General features: G+C 40.4%; 1 protein-coding gene across 2 annotated transcripts in view; it reads left to right on the top strand.

Annotated features, from left to right (window-relative positions):
* Positions 1-557: 557 nt before the first annotated feature.
* KCNK10 (potassium two pore domain channel subfamily K member 10) overlaps positions 558-24,544 on the top strand; it is a 68,192-nt gene continuing 44,205 nt past the window's right edge. The window contains exons 1-2 of one of the 2 annotated variants that reach the window (XM_087746990.1): positions 601-662; positions 23,454-23,515. In XM_087746990.1, the coding sequence (XP_087603116.1) occupies positions 607-662; positions 23,454-23,515 (118 nt within the window). In that variant the 5' untranslated portion in view covers positions 601-606. Of the gene's footprint in view, positions 663-23,453; positions 23,516-24,544 lie in introns of both variants that reach the window. The other variant, XM_009475908.2, reaches the window with a different exon arrangement.

Here is a 24,544-nt window from a genome sequence, read left to right as displayed (position 1 = left end):
CCCTCTAGTGCCCGGGGCTGGACTGAGGTGGGCTCATTTTTGGGGGTGGCTGAGGCTAGAGAGTGTGTGTGCGTGTGGGAGGTGTCCCTGGGGGTGGGGGGGGCTGGCTGACGCCCCGATCCTCGCCAGCCTGCGGGCTCGCCAGCCCGGGTGCCCCCTCAGGTGGGCGCAGCAGAGGGGCCGGGCTGCAGCGGGGACCCCGCCACCCTGACATCTGCAGGTGGACTGGGCGAGCCAGCTGCGGGAGCCTCCCCAGCAGCCAGCAGCACCCTGGACCCGCTGCCCATCTCAGCCCGCTTCGTTCCCGCACCCCCCCGCCCCAGACCCTCTCCGGTCCTCGCTCCATCCCTTCTCCCCCTCTCTGCTGGGGTGCCTGCACCCCTCCTTACCTCGCCGGTCCAAACCCCTTCACTCCCCTCCCCTCCCCGCCCCTCCCCACCTTCTTTGATTTATTTGTGTATTTCTTTCCTTGGCAACCACCAGTTCCCCTCAGTCATACAGCACAGGCTCCCTATAATTTGAAATTAATTTGTTTGACTGCAGCGTTGAGACAGGAAGGTTGGGAATTTATTTAATTCTTTTTCCTCCCTGTGCAAAAAGGAAGCGATGAAATTTCCAATCGAGACTCCAAGAAAACAGGTCAACTGGGATCCTCAAGGTTGGTGATTCTCTATTACTATCATTACTATAATAATAACAATTATTATTATTCCTTGTGTCTAGTGACTTGTAGGAGACTATTTGACTCCAAATGGGAGGAGACGATGGATGCTTGTCTGCTTCCCATGTGCACTGCTCTCTTTCTTACTCAATACTAGCAGTATGCTAGAAAATGCTCCTCAGATGTGGGGTTGGGTGGGTGCGTGGGTAAAACCCCTTCTAGGTGTAAGTTTTATAGTTCTATATTGGATATCTCTCTTCCCTCCCCTCCCCTCCCTTTTTCTTGAGTATTTCCACGGCAAACTTGCCCGGGATGGCAGTGGTCTCTGGCTTACAGCATTGTTTGTTTTATCTGTGGCTCCTTTGTTGTTTCTAGTGATCATTGTCTCTGCTAAATGGGTGGTACAGGAGTGGACACAGATGTGACTGCTTGCTCAGGGCTCCTCGATGGCAAATGTTTGTTGGCAAGCAACTGGAGCAAAATGCTGCTGTAATATAACTCATGGTGTGGATGGTATAAAAAGACATATTAAATAATGGAGCCCAAAGGAACCTTTAGACTCTTTACTCTGTCCTGTTAACAATTGATTAGCCCAAGTGGATAGTTTGATTAACTCTATAGTTAGGTTTGGAGTCTGTCTTGGGGAGTGTGTTTGTGTGATGGTGGAAGGATTTACGCCAGTGCAGTGGTTTTCAATAAAACGATCCAAGTGGTGTTTTAAAATAAACCATAATGAAATGCTCTCCTTTCCTGGCACTGGGAGGAGGTTCATATGCAACCTACAGAAAAAGTGACTGAAAAAAACACTACTGGTAATTTGTATACTGGTGTGTCATATTTCTGTGCATCAGTACAAGAGCAGAGCAACTTGAAGCCATATGCTCAGGTTTGCAGCAGAACTGCTGGCAGCCAGTCACTGCACAGCAGTGCTTGCAGGAAGTATGAAGTGATAGCACAGGCTTTGATTATTCATCTTTATTCCGCAGGTTTGGTTTTAGTGGTCAATTTGTCTGTCATCCTCCATGCCCTCATGTCTACAAAATGAAACGTTAGAAACAGTTTCTGCTAGTGTAGAAGGAATACAGCAGAACAGACATCTTTCTGCTGAGCAGATCTGATGTGCTCTTTGAATAGGATACACAATTAAGCTTTAGTTTAAGCCCTACTACATCTTTAATTAGGTGAAGGCTGAAATCGACACATAAGCCTCCTCTGCCCTCAGCTTCACAACAAATGCATGGATAGTAGCGCTAACAGAGATTTGATTATTTTAATAACAGTATCCTTATCCTAGGGCCAAAATTCTGTGCGGTGAAAACTTGCTCTTCCTGGGTGCTTTTCTGAATGTATCTTTGCTGTTGCTTCATTTTAATTCATTTTATGTATTGCAAAATGCCTTTTGATGCAAAAAGCGCTTTCCTCCCTTCCCTTGACAAGGCACACAGGAGGCTGTATGATGGCATTCTGTATGCAGCTCTTTTGCTTGGCAATCAGCTTTAAAGCATATGGATCCAACAGGTGGCTGGTCACAATTTACTAATGTGTTCAAAACCATAGAGTACCGTAACAGGTAAAAGACCTCAAACCCAGCAGGTTTTCTCTCTGCCAAGCTGAATCCCTGCTAAGGACTTCAGAATCCTACCTGTTATTTCCCCTCAGTGTATTGACTTCATTAGCCAGGCAGCAAGGATGCTAATGTATAGCCAGGAAGGAAGCAAAAAAATGTTAATTTCTAATTCTCCAAGGGACTCAGGAAATAGATAAAATTTGGTGGAATGGAAAAAGGCAAATTGGTAAGGAAAAGCTGTCTAAGGCCCAATCCTTCAACCAATAGAGGAACAGTGCAATGACATTGTACTCACATAGTCCCACTGAAGAATTAGTGATGTGTGTAGAAGGCAAGGTAGATCAGAGTTCCATTCTTTTTGAAATGAAAATGTATTTATGTACATATAAATATTAGCAAAGATCTACACCAAATCACTTAGAGCCCTAAAATTAATTTGATTTACAGTCACATATGTAGTCTGTTCTCTGCATGTACATGTGAAGGATGATGTTATGTTTTGCATCCTATGTGATATCCTTGGAGTTAAGAACTGAAGTAGCTCTTCTCAGATACAAAAATCAACATGTAGAAAGCTGGTGGTGCAAGGATACGAAGAGTTCTAAGTATTAAAAGCAGAGCTCATGCCCAGTTAATGTTCACACACAAATACCAGGCTCATTTAAGTGTGTATGATCGTGCCCTGTTCTGGTCGTCAGACAGAGAACGTGCAGTTTCCACAGTTTTGTCTCGTAGGAATTATTCTAACTTGTGCTAACAGTACTTGAAATACATCAACTGATGTTCCTGGCAAGCAAGCTAGCAGTCCAATGATGTAAGTGAGAGCAATGGTATCTCAAAGATTGCTTAGATCTGATTATTCCACGCAATATTTTCTAGAAACTATACACATTTCTAAAGGCCAGGGCCCTTGTTGTGGAGACATGGCTGGCTTGAGACTGATAATGTTGCTGGTTTGAACCCAGGTCAGAATGATAGTCATTGAAATGAATTAATGCTCAAACTCCATAACGCTGACTGAAGTATAAATATTTACATAGATAAATAGATTAGAGTCTGCTGGTAGCTTTCATCTGGCATAAAACTGGTATTCTCAGTTCACATCAGCAAAGATCAATATACCATAGAAAGATGTTGTGGAGAGAACAGGTTTAAAAGAATAGAATTGACATGAGAGATGGTGTCTGACAGACAGCTAATGGGAGACTGATTTCTCAGCCATTAAACTGGAACAAGCAGGACATGGAGTCTGAACTGTGCTTTTATCCTGTCGTGTAGTATCTTCACTTGTCTTGGGTATAGAGTATATCTATGTGTTCCCTGTAAATGCTGAGTGTGTTTTCCAGATAAACCAAATATTTCATAAACCTGGAAGTATATAGGGTCCAGATTCCTCCAGTGAAGTCCCCTACTATCCCAGGCAATCAAACTATATAATCCCATTAACAAACAGATCAAACTCCATCCCAGAAGCCACTGGGACTTGTCCCTAACAATCCAATGTGAAATATGTGCTAGAATCTCATATATATTGATGAAAAAATATATTATGCATATACAGTGAGTGAATGGGGTAAGAAATGAGTAAAAGACCCAAGCAGGCACCTCAAGAATGCTTTAGGGAGAGTTGGACACATTGAGTAGGGGTACAGGGTCTCATACTACCTGGCCTTACATTTTAAAAAACAAGCCTGCCATTTGTGTTACTGGTGGAGTCAGCCTGGATATACACAATCATAAAACATTTGATCTGCCTATCACTGACTTTTGCTTCTCCCATTTGGTGCAATTCAGGTAAGGCAATAATAACTGAAATTAGTGAAAGACCAGATTTTTAGTTTCATACCTCATACAACTTCCCATCTATACTTTTCAGAATATGAGATTGGGTTTATAGCAGTATACGAAGACATTAGTTCTTGTAATTGTTGTTCTCATCTCTCCTCTTTCCTGCATTCCTCCTGCTGTTTGTTACACCCACCTGTTGTCTGTGCTTAAATTGGCTTATAATCTCTTTGCACATATATTTTTATACAGTACCTAAAATACAGTGCATCCCTTATCCTGACTGAGACATCTGGATGTTACAGCAATATAAATTGTTTTTCCTATGAATTATCTGCTTAAAATTGCTGTTTCTTTGTAGAAAAGAAGGGTAGATGATACTGTTTCCAGTATGCTCGGAAATTATCCCCAAGCATGACTGTCTTGCAGGGTGATGGTGAGATGTCTTTTCCAAGGGAAGGATGTCTATCTTGGTGATGCTCTTAGTAGGCAGAAAATGGAGTTCAATCTTGTTCCATCCTTTGTGCCTGCAGTTTTTTGCTGTCATTGCAGTGATATGGATTGTCAAAGCCTTTTGAATTTTCAGGTAGATGCTTATTGCGACACTGACCTTTTGGAACTCTGAAGTTTTGATACAAGTTCCTGCGTCCTTTCACAACGACATCATTTGTGTAGGATGGCTTTCTGCAGTTTGGAACCCTAAAATCATGCATTTATTAACATCCTTACATTTAGTGTGGGAGTTAGTGGTCTGTGGGGAATTCAAGCTGTGGTTGAGAGTCTGGAGTTCCTCTTCAGATTTTGCTACTGACTTACTGTTTAGCCTTCAGTAAGCCACTTACCCTTTCTGTTCGTCCCTTTTTCCTTGACTGCAAAACAGGAATATTAATACTTCCCTAATGCACAAGGGTGTTGTGAAATATAATTAACTTGTTTAGAGCAATCTAAGATCTGCTATTGAAAGAAGAGCATATGTATTGCAATCAAATGCTAAAACAATTAGGAGGGAGCAAAACAGCCTGTCATCATACACAGATCACATCAATTAAGAAATAAGGTTATCGCTGCACTTTACAACTAGAGGAAACTAGTATTACTTGTGCTTCTTTACAGACACTAAAGGCTCAATTGAGTTTCCCATTAGAGGTATCTAGAGACCTTTGATATTCCCCAGCTGCCGCTCCAGAGGGGCTCAAGTCTTCCATAGGTCCTGTGTCACCTGCCATAGGATATCTCACTTCACCTGAGACACCTCAAGCAGCTCTGGACACCTATATGTGGGACAACTGAGCTGAGTCTCAAACGCCTTCATGCAAGTATCAGAGTTGGATCATCCCTTGATGACTGTTCATTGGAAAAATCTTCAGCATCAGCTACTCAGTATAAATTAAACTGACACTGCCTGCAGAATGTTACAAACTGCTGCAGTTCCTGCTTTTTCTGTGCTTTCATTCAAAGAGACCAATGCAGAAGGCAAACTTGATTATAAAGGCATAGATGAGTAGAATGAAGGTGTTCATTTCTGTCCTCTGTTTTCAAGAAGATATATGCAAAGAAGTGGAGTGCAACTGTGAGGTAGACAATATCTTTCTGCACTAGTAAGTCAGTTCTTAGTAGCTCAGTGTAAGAAGACTGCTATGGAAAGCTATAATGTGTAAAAAGTAGCTCCGATCCCAGCAAATGGCGCATGGTGAGCAGGGTACTGACCATGTACTACTTGTATCACAAAATCGTATTGTCTACTGACCCATCTGATAGACCAGGACTCTGCTGTGCTTAATAGGCATGGGTTGCAGAACAACTGTAAGGAGTTTATTTAAAAGAGAGGTTTGAAGGAGAATAGAAATTGGCTAAACAGGAGGACGCTCCTGGCAGTGCATGGTGTAGGCGCAATAGTGCCAAATACAGTAAGGTGGAAAATTTGAAGAGTTTGGAAAACAAATAAAAGAGAATGAAGAAATCAGAACTTTACTAAAGGCTATGTGGAGCCTGCAGGGGAGGCAGATGAATACTGTGGACCCTAATGAGGAAGAAAGACAGAGCGAGCTATTAGTTTCATCATTGTTGTCTTTAGGATGCCCTGGAAATGGAAAAACTAAGGATTCAGAACAGTAAAATTAGTAATAAGAAAGTGGCAGAGTGAAAGACTGGACAGCAACTTTCTTAGTAATAGTGAGGAAAGACTGAACTCTAGTCAAGGTAAGAAAGATGAAAGGTAGGGTATCATTAAGATATCATCTATACTGTGAGAAAAGGGGAATGAAAAGAATCAAAAGCAATGTGAAACTGGAAGTCTAAGACAGGGAGAGCAGTAGAATTGTCAGCAGTGGGAGAGGTTAAGACAGAATTATTATTTCAATGAAGAATACCAATGCTATTTTTTGCCACATATATACAAGAGTAATCCATTAATAGGGTTTTGGACTGAAAAGTCCCTTGGGCAACTCGTGAAAACTGATGCGACCTGAAGTGATGCAGTTTGCTTTTGCGAGAAAGATATATGGTATTGGTTGTAATTGGGTAGGTTTTGGTTCAGCTTTTGGCATATGTGGATTTATGTAGCTAGCATGTGGACTATATCAGCTTCAGACAGAAGAGTGCATATGTATGGTGATACAGTTTAATTCTTACTCTCTTGATTTAATCCAGAGCTAGAAATTCTACCACTCACTTCAGTGTGAGCAACACGAGATTCTTCATTTTAAATGTATCAGAACTGTGTTGTCCCCGCAGGCTTTACTGAGTTAAAAGTAAAGGAGTGCCTGGAATCACTGGGAGAAAAAGGGCCCTAGATATTTTGTTGTAAATAGGGCAAGTACCTGGAATGAAATGGGGAGGGAGCAATGAGGAGGTCAAGATAAGAAAAGGGTAACAAACACACTAGTATTCAACAGGTAGAGTACTACAGAATTCAGTGTGATAGGAATGCCTAACCTTTATTTTGTAATAATCTCAGTGTAATAGCAAAAGCCAAAGCAGAGAATATAAATGCTCAACAGTTGTCTGTTTTTAATAGAATTTTTATGTAAAAGAAGTGACATTCAGCAAAAGGCTAAATACTACCTTTTTAATACCTCTTTTATAGGAATGCCACTGTTTTTTTGTTTTCTGTAAGAAATTGAAAACATCCTGGGACCTGGCCTTTGTCAGACAGAGGCTGCTTATATTCTAGTTCCAGAGACATTGGTTATACTTCTATTGTTTGTCTATGAAGCATGTATATGAAAAACATTTTAACTGTAATGGAAAATGTGCTCTAAGATGAACCCACTGACTTTCATAAATAACATGTCATGCAGTTCTCACTGGTTACCCAAATGAGATAAAGCAACAAGTGAGAACAGCACATATCATATACCTGTGCACTTCAGGGTGGTAGTACCGATCCTTTTTAGTCTACAGACCATTATTGTTCTCCCAACATACTTTCTGGGCTGCTTTTCACAGTTACAATCAAACATTAACTAAGATTATGTAAACAAAATGATATTTCAAAAGTGAACTATGAATCTCTTGCCATGTTAATGAAACACAGAATTTAGGGGATATTGCCTTGGTCTGGGAATGCTGAGACCAAGAATTCAGATTTCATTTTTTTGTTTAACTGCTAGTACAATTCTTATGCTATTACAAATCTTATTGTTGGCAAAGTGTCCCAAATGTATGTATTATTATGTGTTATTCAGATGTCCCAAAATACAAGCATAGGAGACAACTGGTAAGGTATTGAGATTAGAGTGGAAATTTCAATGTGGGTATATCTTCGTGTTGGAAGTAGAAATGAAAGCCAGTAAGGTGATAGAATCTGCTATCAAAACCTGTATAGAGGGAAAAAATAGGTGGAAGAGAATTCACAAGCCTGGCTTCATTTTATTTTTCTGTTTTTAAAATGGAAGCTGGAGTTGTGACAAGGGCCATGACATATAAAATATATGAAAGGGATTGAAACCTGTTGCACTTAGTATCTGGAGTCCTGAATAGGGGTAGTGATCAGCTGCAAAGTCTGGGTGTGGGTTCAATTTTTTTTAAAAGTCCAGACATAGTTAGGTCTAGCATTTTGTTTGAGTTTCCTATTTGAAATTTTAGAGGACATTTGAAAAGAAATAAAGACTCAACAAGAAGAGACAAAGGAAAGCTGCTTCAGGTAATGTAGGTTACAAAAGAATGGTCCCAAAGTGTGACAGGGTCAGATCTGCTGCCAGAGATGCGGAAAATGCAGAATGAAAAGAGTATACCTGTGGTAAGGCTGAAAATGCTCTGAAAAAAAAGTGAGTGGACATGAAGACAAGTTTGGCTGCCTCCAACTAGAATTCACTGTTTTCAAGCACATGATGTTCTTTCTACCTTTTAGAAGTAAGCACATAACCTAGAGCATATTGAAAAAAAATGAAGTATCTTTATGTTCTCCTTGGTTCCTCAGGCATGTATCAGCGTCCTCCTCTGTGAACAAAACTAAAGCACAGTATAAATAATCTTATGGACATATTACAAAATATCTTCATCTCATGAAGTAAGTATCTTTAATAGATGATGATCTGTTTAGTTGGCTAGTCCTTCATTGGAGAAACATGCTTATGTTTCTTCTGTTTGTTCCTCAGTTCCGCCCCCAAAGAGATGCATTCAATAGATCTTTAAATTGCTTCAGTTCTCTGTCTTTCTGATAACCTATAGATTATGCATGACTGTGTGACCATAGTTTGCTAAAGACCATAGACTATTTAACTAGCAGGTGATAACAAAAGTAAACACCCTGAAAAAAATCTTCTTACAAAGCAATACAAGTTATTTTGGTATCACTATCCTACAGCATCATACAGTGCTTTAAGGCTTTGAGTACCTAGATTTGTTAGAGCCATATGTTCATATCTCAGCAGGTCTGACTCATCTTTTCTTCCCTAGGAAGAAAAACCAACATGTTACTGACTTTACTGGATGAGGATTTTGGATTTTGGCACCTTAAACTTGTGCCACTGAGATTCATAAGATTCAGTGATATGCTGTTAAAGGGTGCTTGGATTATTTCTCTCTTACTTGATACTGTAATATAATAGTACTGGCATGATTTGAAAACAGCAAATACATACTGACAGCTTGTCCAGGGGTTTTATCCTCTCAGATTTCAGCTTTTCATTTTAAAGAAACAAAAGGCAGTCACCAGCTAGTGTGTGTGAAAAACCTCAATGATGAAAGAATTATAAAAGAAATGGTACCGCAGAAACTCCCAGCTGAAATGAAGGAAGCAGCTCACACATCTCAAAGACATTCCTCTAGGTTAACTCAAATCCATCACTGATTACTTAAATGTTAAGACTGCTAAGTTTGGATTGCAAAAGAAAGGGTCGTGCAGTGAGGCCTTGGGTAGCAGCAATCATGACAGCTACAGAAACAACACCAGAGCCACCTCTTCATGATGCTACAGCCACCATCCTAATTTGTCTTCATGAGAAGGAGAGTTCATTACTGGGTTACAATGATATACTGACATGTAACCTTGCGACCTGAATTTCTCATTGCTACCAGACATTATTTGTTAATTCAGTTTTCTAAAAACAAGCATCTACTGCCATTTAAGGGACTGTAAGGCAGCTGAGACATTTGCATAGTCCTGGTGTATATGATAATGGACCTAAGGGAGACCTATGCCCTTCTGGAGCAACAGTTTAAGGCCGATTAGGGTATTCTAGGACCTCTCACTTGGTACTATATGATATGGATGGGCAACTGAATTACACCATTTGAGTGTCACTTAGTTGGAGAAAAAAACACCTAAATATAGGTAGGTATCTGAAATGCAGAGGTATTTGAAGTTTCTAAGGACCTGCTATGGGTAGGGGACATATAGTCAAATATGATTCATGGAGCCTGGAGAACTTCCAGTAGGGAAGTTCCAGTAGGGTTTAGGGTCAGCAGAATCACCCTCCAGGCTGCGCTCACCAATTTGACCACGTCTGTATTGACTCTAATGGGATGTATTCCAAGTTACAGCAAAGGAAAGAAATGAGACAGGGGTTGTTCCTGCTCATATTTTGAACTTCAGCTCAAATGGCTTTGGGTAGCTTCTCACTAGGAGGATTTAAGGCAGGTATACACCACTTTTTCCTGGTGGATTCATTCTCCATTTGCGCATGCTTTGGGGTTACAAGAAGTTACACCGTCATGGTTTGTGCAGCTCTGCTGAAAGTTATAAAATACTACTTTGAGCTTGGCATTATTAGCAGCGATTTCATTTGTTTTCACCAGTTCTGAGCACAGGCGAATGAGTTCATGTCCACCTACCATACACTGTGCAGGCATACTTTTGCTTAGGTGAAGCTTCATTGTGGGCAAAACTTAGAGCGCCACAGCTGTCTCTTTCTTAAGTCTGATCTGTGAATGCATGTAGCTACATGTCAGTGATGCAGTATGGCAGCACTGTGAAGTACTGTGAGATGTTAGAAGCCATACCATATCAGCAAATGCCATCCTTGTGTAGCTATAAAGTTTTATCATAGTTCAAATTACAACTGTATTTCTACAGCATTATCTGAATAGAAGCTGAGCATGAGGTAAGAAAAGTCTTGTGTAATTCAGTTGTTGTACCAGACTCCTTATCATCTAAGAGACCCTAAATTATATACCATATAGCAAGCTGCAAGCCAGCTTTGCACAGTCAGAATCAGCCTGCCATTGATCTGGAGCTCTGTGTGCCCGACCAGCCTCCCAGTCACACTGTTCATCTGTTCTGTTTATTATATACTGCCGTGAGCAGCAGAATGGGTCTGAAGTCTCTTTAACCTACTTCCTTTTGCTTACCTGAGCTCTCTTTGACTCACAATCGCTTTCTAATAATTCTCTTACATGCAGACTGGACAGGTAAATCATCCTGACTGTGGCAACTTTACTAGTGCAACTTACACACCAAAGTGTAAAAGAAAAATGTGTATGTTATAAAGAATTTAGAACAAGAGAAAATAAAAATGGCTATGTTGAACAAGTGCATTTCAAACAGAAACTTTCCCTTCCTTGTGAAAGATCTTTTCTGCACAGAGTAATTTTGTAATAGCTATCTTATAATATAGGTACTATTCATCCTGTTCCAGAATACATTTTCAAAGCATTGAAAAGCCTTCATTCACTTTAACTAAGACTGTTGCTGTGTATAGGAACTTAAAACCACTAAATAGACTGGATCATCAGGATATGCAAATAGTATAGCTGCAGTGAACTAAAAAATAGCCCAATGGATGTGCTTCTTACAAGATTTCTGACCATTGCCACATGATGAAACATCCACTTTTATTGCTGTTGCCCAGAAAATTTGAGAAATTATCACTTAATTGAAGTGGTGGATCATTAATGAGGTTTGCTTGAATTAAAAGTATTTTTCTGTAGATTCCAATCATTAGCCAGATTGGGGACGACACTGCTAGACTGATGCAGAAATTATTACTTCTTGTTCTTACAGAGGAGCATCAGTATCATACCTCTTTAGGTATGGTCAGTAATGTGCAGATACATCCGTAAGGATGCCCCAAGAAATCTTTGAAGGGGAATAATTAGTGCTGACATTATTCTTGTTCTGGGGTTAGAGGTTTATATTACATGTGGTTTTCTGACCTTACTCATATGTGAAAGATCTGTTCCTTAGCTATTAACCTAAGAGAGTCCTGCAGGAGATATTGTACTGCCCCAGGTGAGCGATGTGTTGGCGTCTCACAGTTCCAGTCTGTACTATAGTCAGTGGTGCTGCCAAAGGCCCCTTCGCACGGCTGAGGTGCTCAAGAGATTCCTGCCCTGTTAGGCTGTACCGCTGGCAGCCAGCCAGCATCAGTCACATTTCAAATGTAGATTAGAAAGCTTTCTGCTAGGGAGGCCAGCATGAATCTTGGCTTTGTTGTTGTCTCCCCCACTCGCTTGTCTTACCAGTAGGTTTCTGTCAATAAGAATGTTCTTCCCTTTGTACACAGGCCTTCTTATGCTAAGTTGCAAGGCTTAGGTTTCCTTCACTGGTTGGTCTGACCATGGGACCATTGGCTAAATTTCTTTTGTGAATCCTTGAGATAGATAGCATATTTGGAAGATCCCAGTCCAGCTGCTCTAGGCAAAGGATACCAGCTAAAACCCTGACCCTACATCATCCTGTGAGCACTTTGAAGCAGAATCCTGGGACACTTCCTGCTGACGAAAAGTAACCAACTTGTTTCATCCAACAGCATATCATGGTGCAATGGAAGTGTTTTTTATTAGTCTTTAAAAAGAAGGTTATGGATAAGCAGCGGCATCACTGCTTCAACCTGTCTGTTGTTCATCGAAGGGTGAAGTCTGCAGAGTACCAGAGAGCAGCTATTTATTCCTTGGTGCTTGTACTTGAGGCTTGTGACATACTGACAAGAAAGCAATTTTTCTATATATTATCTAATAAGGAAAACCAATGCTATGTTCATCTCTTCTGACAGGAACTCTTTTTCACAAAGTCATCTTTATACCCCAAGATCCTGAGCCAAAAGCACTTGCTTCCTATTTGGCTCTTGACAGAGCAGAGACCTGCATGAACCCGAACTCCCAATTTTAGCAAGAGCAAGAAATACTGATCGAATGCTAGGGAAACAGGTTTTAGCAGTGATCTGTTGGGTTTAGTCTTATTTCAGAAAGGGAAAGGTGAGAATTTTGCTTGGGTTTCTCTGTATTCAGTTTCTCTATAAATAGCTTCATAAACCTGATGATAGCACTGCTGCCAGTGAGTGTGTTGGAACAAATACAGTCACCAGTCTTGAAGCAGGAGGGCTCCTTATTTGGGACGTGCCCCTGTCAATCACTTCTAATCTCCCCTCAACTCTTCCTGCTCCTCACTTTAATGCTCTTCTACTCTATTTTCCATTTTCCAATACCTGAAGTTCATTGATGAGTCCTGTCGCATGTGAACATGTGCTTGGCTCCTTGCTCTGGGCTCAAGTGTCAGAGGCAACGGGGAGGGTAGCTGAGTGCCGAGTGCCGAGAAGAGGAACTGAGCAGGGAGTTACGGGTATGTTGCCTCCCACGCTGCCAGCATGGTTGGAGAGAAGTGAGGGACAAGAGCAGATGGATGGATTTGGAGGAGGGCAGGGTGGAAGAGAGGTCAGGAGAGAGAGAAAGCAAAGCACGGAAACAAAATTCGAACTGTCCTCCAGCAGTGTACAATCTCACTCCAGCACAAGACAAATCTCCCTCAAGTATTCATCTGGACTTGGCAGCTCTGTAAGTAGTGCTACAAATGGTGTCAGTAGCAGTGCATCTTCATGTTAATGCCAATAAGTGTTAGCTAGGAACCCCCCGAGGACTGCTGTCCTGAAGCCAAACCAGAAAGAAAAAACGAAGATGCTTTCAGCTGTTCCTGGAGTTCACGTCCTGCCTTAGCACATCCGTTCTTTTGACCAGTGAGCTTTCACGTATGCCTTAGAAAAGTGCAGTGCCTGGGAGAGGGAGGAGGGAGGGGAAAGTATCCCAGCATCCCATGACCGTGACTTTTGCAGAGATTTTTTTAATGTCAGCAGATAAGTTCTGGCTGATACCTGTGCAAGCCAGCCTTGGGCTTCCTGTTGTTTCCCTGCCATTTGCATAGCCTCAGCAGGCAGGAGCTCTAAGGCTATGTTTGCAAGAGAGTAACTCTTGGGCAGTCCATTTTAGGTTCGTGGGCAGGCTCTGACTGCGGTTCTGACAGCAGAGAGGCTGGGTCAGAATCTGGATGTTCTTGTAAGTAATCAGCGAGAGCAGCTTACACATGGGAATCATATTTTTCCTTTATAACCAACAAAAGAAAGGAGTCTGATTTATGGCTGTCTATTAATCTTGTAACAGACAGACCAGCATTTTGTCATGTATAGTGGAAAAGAGCATGTCCCCTAAAAGAACTTGAAGATTTGCTAATACATTGATGACAAATCCTTGTACCTGCTTGATGCACATCTGACAAAGACCTTGTTTTAATCAACTTTCAAAGTTACTCTTGAATTTAATTAATTCTCTAACATCTCTGTGGCAGTGTTTACATGAGACAAACTGTGAACACATACAGTATTGTTTTTCCTCAGTGTCACAAGGTTTTATTATTTGTGAAATGCTTTGGGATATTTAGATAATCATGAAAGATTATTACAGACTTGGCACAACTGAAGCAAAGAGGAATGTTGAGATGTGTTTGACTGTCTTACACAGAAAGGGAGGGAAAGGATTTCAAGAGCATTTTCCTGCTGTGAGTTGGAACGAGAATATCAAGATTAATAATTTTTTTTTTTTTTTATTTTTTAATACCCTTAGCAGCTCACCAGTTTGTTTACAGATCCTGGATGATGAATACAAGCCTACAACATTAGACTGTTTTTCTTTGTTACTCTTCACTGATAGCTTTTTTTTCTTGGGTCCATAGGGGTATGCAGGGCACGGACTGAAAACACTGACCTAAATGGTTTCTGGCAGATGATTTTATGCCCTGTTCTTAGATACTTCCAATGAAGATTTCAATATCTCAATGGCTGTTCCCATGCTTAGTTATTCTTTTAGCTAGACTTTTTCATAATGTATAATCCCCTACTTCCCTGGTACAGATTAATCACTTATTTCTTGCCCTATTCTTAAGGGATCTAGGGAAGAATTCATCACTGTCTTCAGTTAGTCAGTGTCTTATTTTCATTTGTGAGACTATAGTTCACATTTTTACACTTAGTCCAAACAGCATTTTCATTTATATTAAAATAATACTTCGGAAAGTTGCAATGAAAATCGATGTGAGATGTTGAAAAGATGACTGTGTTGATAATCATTTTGTGACGTGGACAAATGACATTTGAATATGTGGTGGAGTTTGATTTACTATGATTCAAACCAAGAGAAGAGATCAGTCAAAACTGATTGAAGGAAGAGACTGATATTTCCAATATTCTTTAAATACAGATCCAGTGTTTGTCTCCTGTAGTTTGCTAACTCATTCTCTCCTTCTATATTCGTGTACTTTCAACACTCAGTTACAATGAAGCATGTCGGTATTTAGCCACTATTCAATATTTTGGTGATAAGTGAAGTGGAGAAAGATGCTGAATAGAGCAGCCTTTTCTGTGCCATTCAGAGTTAGCTTCCCTTTCCTATTAGCCTAAAGAAAGAAAAACATATCTTCATTTTCACTGGCTGCTAACTATATGCAGTCATATGAAAGGATGTGCAGGAGCCAGAATTGGACATAAAGATAAAGAAATAAAGTACAGATGTCCAAAATAGGAGCGACTCATTTTAGATAGGTCTTAAAACACACAGGTCTGGGAGCAGGAGAGTGGATTTCTACTCCAGCCTTGTCGTTTGCTGTGTGATCTTGGTTAAGCAATTTATTTTTTGTCTAGGCTATACCTACACGGTTGTATTCAGCGAGAGTTGAATGCTGCTGTCTGAGCTAGGCCAGCCCAAGGAAACTGTGAACTTGAACCAATCTGGTATAGCACTGTTTTGAACCAAGTATGTCCTGCTAAGTGTCTAGGCCTCTAAACAGAAGCTCACCACTACACTAACAAAGCTACCCAGCTTTTCTTGGCTTGAACCTGGTTTCTGTGCAAATCTTAATGAAAGTTGGATCAGTCTGCAAGAAGGAGCCTAAAAATACTTCTGAATTCCTCACATGAAACACTGAGGAAAATTATTGCTGTCCAGCATCAGATTTTTCCAGAATGATTTGAAAGACAGTGATATATGGAAATTACTGCTATTTGTAATATATTCAAGGCAGTGATACTCCTGTTCTAAACAATGCTGATGTTAGGGCCCCTGTTCTGAAGAGTTTATGCTGTATGAAGTAATTATAATATGTAACATTAATAAGGACATATACAAAAACTGATTTAGGATTGGATTTGCTGTCATAGTGAGATTTTCTGGGTTTTATATGGTTAAGGGCACTAAGATTTCAGTCCTGCAGGCTTTTTATTTTCCTAAGCAGCCATTGTGAGTTTTTCCTTTCCCTGCTTTGAAAGCTCCTTGTGAGATGGATGCTTGAACTGCCATTCTTCTGTGCTTTAAAGAATTTACAATTAGAAATGGCAGTGCCTTTCAGAAATACAATAAGTATAAAAACAGTATTCAAATCCTCCTCTCTCTCACTTTCTTGACTAAAATTAAATTAGCTTGTACATACTTCTTTTCTATCTCTTTAGGGAGGCTAGTTTCAAAATTGCTAAAGTGAAATGATAGAATACCAGAGAGTCTTTCAACAGCCTCACAAAATCTGTTGAAAACAAAGAAAAGGGACATGGCATAGCTCAGGGGAATGGTAATTGCATAGACTTTTAAATCTTTTACACACTTGTTAAACTAATCACAACTAGATTAATAAGTAATCCAACCAGTCAAGTTTATCCAGCACCCAATTTCTAGCCATTTAACATCTGCAAGCAGATTGTGATTTTCTTATATTTTTAAAAATTGTCAGTCAGAGATATCACATTGTATTGCTACTTTTCCGTCATTGGTTATACGTGTATGCACTTCCTGCCAGCATGAAATACTTAATGAATTTGACATTTAACATTATGTGAAAATGTATGCTGCTAACATCCATTTTCTTAAATGTGTATAGAAAATGAGTGAAATAAAATGCTTATATGTGGGAGGCAAAAATGAGAATGAAAGATGATAAAAAGTGAAAAAATCAAATCCTCTCAACAAGACAAATGAATGTTTTTGTTCCATATTGACCCAACTCCAGTAGAGAGTGACAAAAAGGCATTATTGTTGGAAGGCTGCTTGCTCTGTCTATAGCTAACTCATGTTCATCACTGTAGTTTAAGTCCTGATCTATACATTGATATTCTTAGGGCATGATTGTAATGGACAGATGACTTTTTCACCAAAATCCACATGCACTCCGTGACTGGTGAAACTCAGAGGAAAAGCAGTGCTGAACAATACAGTCTGAGTTGTGTCCTCACCTTTATTGCCCCTGTGCAAAGTGTCTGTGGTGGGTTGACCTTGGCTGGCTGCCAGATACCCACCCAGCCGCTCTCTCACTCCTCTTCCTCAAGAGGAAAGGGGGAGAAAATAAGATGGAAAAGTTTGTGGGTCGAGATAAAGACAGGGAGATCACTTAGTAATTACCATCACAGGCAAACCAGACTTGACTTGGGGAAAACTAATTTAATTTATTGCCAATTAAAATAGATTTGGATGGTGAGAAAAAAAGACAGAGGTTAAAATACGTTCCCCCTCCTTTTTTTTTTTCCTAGGCCCAACTTCACTCCTTCATTCCTGACTCCTCTTCCTCCTTCCCACCCCACATGGTGCAGGGGGGATGGGGAATGGGAGGTTGTGGTAAATTCATAACGGTTCCTCTAGGCTGCACCTTCCTCCTCACACTTCTCCCTTGCTCCAGCATGGGTCCTTCCTATGGGCTGCAGTTCTTTAGAATAAACCTTCTCCAGCATGGTCTCTCCACAGGCAGCCGTCCTTCAGGAAATATCAACCTGCTCTGATCTGGGGTCCTCAACATGCTGCAGTGTGGATATCTGCTCTGGTGTGTTCCTCTCCATGGGCTTCAGGGAAATATTTGCTCCACTGTGGTCTCTTCCAAAACTCACACAGGCTGCAGGAGAATATCTCCTACAGCTCCTGGAGCACCTCTTTCTCCTTCACTGACCTTGGTGTCTTCAGGATTGTTTCTCACACTTTCTTTCCTCATTCCTCACTGCCTGCACCACATTTTTCCCTTTCTTAACTATGCTTTCACAGAGGTGCTGCCAGCTTCACTAATGGGCTCAGCTGTGTCCTGCAGTGGGTCTGTTGGAGTCAGCAGGAACTGGCTGTGTCCAGCATGAGGCAGCCCCTGGCCTTCTGCCACAGAGACCACCATTGTAGCCACCCTGCCACACCTTGCCACCTAAACCAAATACACTGTCATGGAGACCAGATAGCCAGGTACTTGGTTTCAGTCAGGCCTGTGCTGCACAACTAAATGGAAGCAGCGATACTCTGGTAGTATGGACAGTAGAAATTGGAGAAGAGTCACACAGGATTTGTCCTTTGGAAGAAACTGCTATCAAACAGGAGTCACAGTGTCCTTCAGTGGAAGGCAAGATTCATTCTGATGACTTTCTGCATCACTAAGTTTCTTGTCTGCCACTAAAGAAACTCTCCAGGAACAGAGAAGAGGCTTAAGTTCCCCTTAGTTCTTCTGATCTCCAGTGCACCAGCATCACCACTCCATGAAGATTCTCATAGTTGGGCAGCTCTTTCTACAGAAAGAGAGACCTTAACTCAGACCACACTGATTTCTTAATTTCTACCATGGTCCAATTTAGGCTGTTCAAGATTTTTTATTTTTGCCTAAACTATAGTTTTCTAATGAAGAGAAATGAAAGCCACATTATAAAACAGTGGTGTTTTTTTGTTTTCTTGTTACAACTGCATTCCAAATCAATTAAGCAGGTGGAGTATTCCAAGAGCTATTAATTAGTATGTTTCAGTTATAACTGATGAAGCAGAATTATGTAGATTTTTTGGAAACTTACCGAGAATCATAATTTCGAGCACTAGCTGGGAATATATGACAAATGATACAAAAACTGCAGAAACGTTTTTATATGACATTTTCCCCAAAGCTGCTGCCAGGGATGGCAAAGCAATGGTTAGACATAATTCCCTCTGGTACATATTACTGACATTTCTCTCCCCACCGGCAGAAAGAACTCAATATATGAACTTTTACTCTATTTCACTAGCATTATCTTTTAATAGGAAGCAAACAGTGACTTTATTGCTTATGCAGTTTTGTAACCTAACATACTCCTCGCTTCTCCCCGCCCCACTCTGGGAAAGGAGCAATTGGGAGCAATCAGTGCTACTTTCTTTCTAACAGCACATTCAATCGTTTTGGTTTAATATGTGTTGCCCTTTCTGCCTTTACCTGTCTATCTTTCCATACTTCGTTGAACGCCTTGCCACTGATGACTGCATTTGCAGCAGACTGCTGAGATAGTGCTGAAGTCAGCAGCGCTAATACTGCATTAGAGAATCCACTTCAAGGAAAACAATGTTAGATTTAACCAGTGGGATACTGCTGTAGTGAAAAGCTATACGCTCAGAGGCACTCTGTACGTTTTCCAAACAAACAATACGTCAAGCTTTGCTTTCACGAACAGTAAATGTAATAGTAATGCTTCTCACTTCAATGGCAGTTTGCAGTAAAATGCTGTAGAAACAGCAGGGTGAAATTCCCCTTGTGTGGCAGGCTTGTGATGACTTTCACTGCTCAAGTTGTGTGGTTGAACACCTTGGGGATATGCAGAGGGACTAGGGCCAAACTGATGTAAAACATGTCAGCGCTGAGAGCAGTTTTCTTGATCCATGGCTGTATGGATCCTGTGGTCCCCGGGCAGCAGTGCTTATTATTATGCCGCAATCCAGAACAACAGCCACAGGGATACTGGTGTTCTGCCCCATATATAATTGTAGCCTGCAGGCAGGATTTTGTCTCCCATTTCTTGATCACAGCTGAAATGTCACCTGTTAATTAGCCCACATCATGCAAAGATGCTGCACAAACACAAAGGCAAACACAATCATTGTCTGCTGGGATTTTTGCTCTAAAAGCCAGACTTTCTAAACCAGCGTCGGATTTTTGAGTGCCCAGTGTGTAAAAATCCAACATTCATTGTGTTGGTTAAATGGATGCTCTCCTGTTAAAAAAACACAACAGACAGAGATGAAGAATGGGGATGGGGAGAGAGCTAGAATAGCAAGCAAAGCAGGTGGTGGAAATGATTAGCCATGTCCTCATAATGCAAAGTTTTAATGGCTTAATGATTTTTTGATTACACATGGACAGAAACTTCCACGTTTCATTACTTCTGTCATGCATATTGCAACTACCTGCTTCCTGTTGGACATACAAATTCCCTTCATCCATAAACCCGCATGCATTTTCCGTTTGTGACATATTCATGAGAAGTTCATATAGCTGATAGCTTAATACACTGATTGCCTCAGCTCTTCCTCTAACATAGCTCTTATCCTTGCTCTGACTTCCAGGCACAGCCCTGCTATCTTAACCCAAGCAGCCAGTAGCTGAAATCACTTTGGCGAGTCTGTGGGAAGGTTGTGAGACTGGAAGCAAATGCTAGATACCCATATTCCCCAGGAACTTCTGTTTGGAGATGAGCCAGAGCCTTGGAGTGCAAGATCATATGTTATCCACTGGTGGGCTGCTCATTTTCCTGCCTTTCCACACTGTTCAATCAGGAAGCCTTTTGATGTTAACTTCAGTGTGTGGACATTTCAGAAGAGGGGTGGGGGGGCAACCCAAACAACTAGAATACTCTGTCCAGTGAAAATGAAATAAATGAGGCTCCCACTAGGACACTAAAACAATTATGGCCAGTGGAGTCCTTTCATCCCCCAGTCCTTTACAATCCATTTTAGAGAAGGTAGATCCACCTACTTTTAGTGGCTGGTTCAGGGAAGATGTAGTGGACTTGGCTAGCACCTCCCAGACATTTCTGAGCCATGGTGCTCCAGGTCTCTGTTCTGCAACTTCATACACTTGACAAAATATTGTGCTTCTAAATTACTCCAGGACAGAATGCTAGCTTATGAAGTAGTGCTACAGGAAGGATGTACAAGTGCTGATAAGCCAATGTAGGATCTTGTGAAAGCTGTAGGGAGGATGATTTGCTCATGAATTTTCTCAGGGGAAGTGGACTGCATGATAATATTACTTTATAATGTGAACTAAACCTCTAGTTTTAAGACAAAGATAAGGAAGACTCCATGGGAAATTTTGAGTGCTTGACTGTGTAAATGTTTGAAGAAAGCACAATTTCCTTTCTGTAAAAAAACCTCCCATCATATTATGAGGATTTTGGGGAAACATACTGGTACCTACCTTCAGATGCACATCAAAGAACCTTTTTACTTGAGCTGAAAGTACTTTGTTGTCTTCCTTGGATGGACGCACTAAAATGGGAGATGAAATGTCCAGTTTAATTTTTGATCAACTCATGTATTAAAGCCAGCTGCTGGGTTTATGAATGCATAAGTATATATGGCCTCAATCTAATTCTGTGCTGAATCCTGTGAAAGCAACACTTGCATCAGATGTGTCAAGAATACTCCGTTATACTCTCATTAAAATGTACATACATTTCTGTGTGCTCATGTAACACAGGAACATGGAAGAAAATAAAGTACTAAATAAGACACTCCATTAAACCTGACTTACATTTTTTCACAGATAAAAATTGTGACAGCAATACCACAGAGGAGGATATATTAATTTTAAAAAATTGTATTTGGTTTAAACCAGTTGAGAAACTCTCCTCTAAAACCAGGTTTCTTCGGTATCTCCTATGTTCTTGGCATACTGGGTAAGATAGTTTTCAGGTTACAGGTCAGTGAGGCAAAGCCATGCTTAACATTTTCATAATCAAAAGCCAGTCGAACATCCTCTCAGCATTTTGGCTTTTATTTGAAGCTGTCCTTCTGAGGTGGCTGTACTTTGAACCTCTCTGTCTGGAGATTTTTCCTTTAAATTAGAACTATTTTCACAGAGTCATAACATGATATCTAGCTCACCCTGCTGCTGTAAAGCAGGGCCAACTATGCCTAAATATTTCTGGCAGAAATTAGTCCAACCTGTTCTTAGAAACATCAGTCTCCTAAAGCAAAGCATACCTACAGTAATAAAGGATAGTTTTTAACCTGAAACAATGTCTTATGGTGCATCATTTCAATAGCTCCAATGTTTTACATTACAGTGTTTTGCTTTAGAATAGAATATTTCAGTTGGAAGGAACCCACAACGGTCATCTAGTCCAACTGCCAACTGCCTAAGTTGGGTTAAGCTTTGCCCCAGTCTTCTTGATGGTCAGTGAGCGAGAGCTTTGATTCCTTAATTCTCATCAATATTAGCAGAAATCTCAGGTATTTAAGCTACTCACATATCAATGGGAAGCCTGGCTGTACTGTTCGTCTGTACATCAAGTGCAGGTAGTACGGTACTTGCAGGTGAACAACTGTACAGATCCTAACATTTTAATTTGACTTGTAACAACAATATCTTCAGCTGCTTTATTTTGAAGCTTATCCAAACAAACAGGAACTCACCTTTCTTTCCTCATTGGCATCCTCTTACTGGGGTAAGGCCTGTGTCAAAACACGGGTGTGTTCCTCTGAAGGTACCTGTTCCTTTGAGGTTACCTGTCTACTAATTTAGTGCAGGCATGTGAATGGAGATTCATCATTGCTTTCAGTGAGGCAGATTAAGTCTTCTTCAATATGATTTAACAAACACACATGGATGAGACTGTGTTCTGGGAAAAGCCTGTTCTGACAGCAGCTTGTTTTGAAAAAACATGGATAAATAAAGCAGGGATTGTTCTGCATTTATTGTAAACATATCCTCTTCTCTTTTGCTCTACATTTGTCCTAAACTATAGTCTAAACTATCTCTACAAATCCAAGAATTTATGTAGTCCTTCATTTTCTTAAACTGTTTGTATACCACTGCACATTGTTGAATTGCCACTGTAGTCCATCCTTTGATTTTAGTAAAACTACTTGTTAAACTTCTGGAAGTTTATATAGCTTTTATGTTCATAGGTTTGTTCAAAAATTGTACAGACATAGATTCTTACAGGACACTTGTGTTAGAAAAGTAAACACTATTTTATCTTTTTTTAGTTGGTGAAACCATGGTTTAAAGGCAAATGGTAGCACTTTTCTGAGAGCACAGGTTCATGGAGGCAGAGTTCCAATTAGAAACTGGGACTTCGAACTTCTTACCATGTGTTCAAGTCACTAACCCCACTCTCTCGTCATGAAGAGTGAGATAGCTGCTAGATGGAGTATCTACACTGGTTTTCCAATATCTAACTGCTGCTTAAAATCTACCCTGAAACATCTCTGGGGTATTGACTGCAGTTGTGCCTTCTGCACCAGCTTTGTAAGAAGACTGTCTCTGTTATACATCAGTTGCTCAACTAGCTGCTTTAGTAGAGTCTTCCTGTGTGTTAATTTGTATCATATAAAATACTTTAGGATCAACATTTCTACATACACTTAGGGTAGCTATTACTAATAGCAGAAAATGAAAGACTTTAACACACTTCTTCTTAGGAAAAGAGTTATCTTTTATTTTAGAGACAAGCAAGCCGAGCACAGTAATCCATCGAGCTGTTTAAGTGACACAGTATTTATAAGAACATTTTATGTTCACTACCCTAAACTTCCCATCTTATTCTTAAATCAGTACAATACATTTTCCTTTGAAGACAGAATCAAACAGGCCATGATTTTGCTGTAAAGCTATTACTAACACTTTGCCGGAAACACGATTTGAATAAGAAACATTCATACTGGCAGAGAGGAAAAGAAAACTCACAAAAGCTGGTTTTAACTCTACCAGCTCTTGACCTGCTTCCTCTTGACTTATGACTTGTGAGATATCAAAGTCAGGCATCTCTCTCCACTGAAAGGCTCACCCAGCCTACACTGGACTACACCAGTCATGGTAAGGTGTATAGGTGTTTCAAAAAATTGTAGCCTGTTGTTTCTGTCATGTGAATTCTTCTCTCTTCTTACCATGTGAGCCTTGGAAACTCACATGCTGAAACTCACTGTACCTATTACAATAACCCTTTCCTTTCAGGAGATTTAGAGAATGAAATAATTGATCTCTTTTACAAAAAATGTGACTTCTTTCTAATACTGTCACTTCTCTCCCTATTGTGACTTCAAGTTCTTACAACTTATGTGAAATATATGTGGAGGTAAGAGAAAGTACCCTTTTAAGTTTGATGTCACTCCATCCTGGCTGATAAGTGTTAGGAACCATAATGACCTTTTGATGGCCAAACTGAGCAGCTGTGCCACAGGGTGTTGCAAACCTGAGATACACACAAAGGGGATCAGCCACAGAGGCTTTTCCTCTGATCCTGTGTCCTTTCTAATCTATTTAGTATCTGGAGCCTCCAAGTCACATATGAAAAGTAATATTAACTGTAAGTGTAAAGCAGCTATAGATTTCTGTAGTTTATTGGTTAGCAAGTGAGCTGGAAGCTCTATCCTCAATGCAATGCTTCAGAGATATATCACTTCTAGGAAAATGTGACTGTAGTAAACAGCCGAGTTCTTAAATTAGTCAGTATCATAAAATAGTTTCTACTGGGAAAGAGTTGTAGCCCACTTCAAACTCAAGGTGTAATCAAGTTATATGTTCAAATTGTATAGAATCATTTTACGCTGCCACTCTGATGAGATATTGTAAATCCTTCTGCTTTAATTTCTGAGCAAAACAGCAAAGACACTTTGGGAATAAGTTCAGCGAATGCAGCTAAAGTGACTGTATTTTAACTGTAATCTGATTTAGGTCTGATATGAAATAAATCAATCCGGTTTCAAAGAAATTACAGGCCAATGACAGCTGCACCGTGGTAAGATTACATCAGGGATTTGGTTTAAAATGAATCCAGCATCTTTAAAGCCTGCATGTGGTACCATTATACCAGTGGATGCTGAGGAACCCGGCCTCATCCTGCCATTGCTAA

This window comes from Nipponia nippon, unplaced genomic scaffold (assembly GCF_047370975.1).
Source record: "Nipponia nippon isolate SJK-2023a ecotype South Korea unplaced genomic scaffold, ASM4737097v1 scaffold_11, whole genome shotgun sequence".
In the NCBI taxonomy this organism is placed as follows: domain Eukaryota; kingdom Metazoa; phylum Chordata; class Aves; order Pelecaniformes; family Threskiornithidae; genus Nipponia; species Nipponia nippon.
Note: the sequence above shows the minus strand (reverse complement) of the source record. Positions and strands in the feature narration are given on the sequence as shown.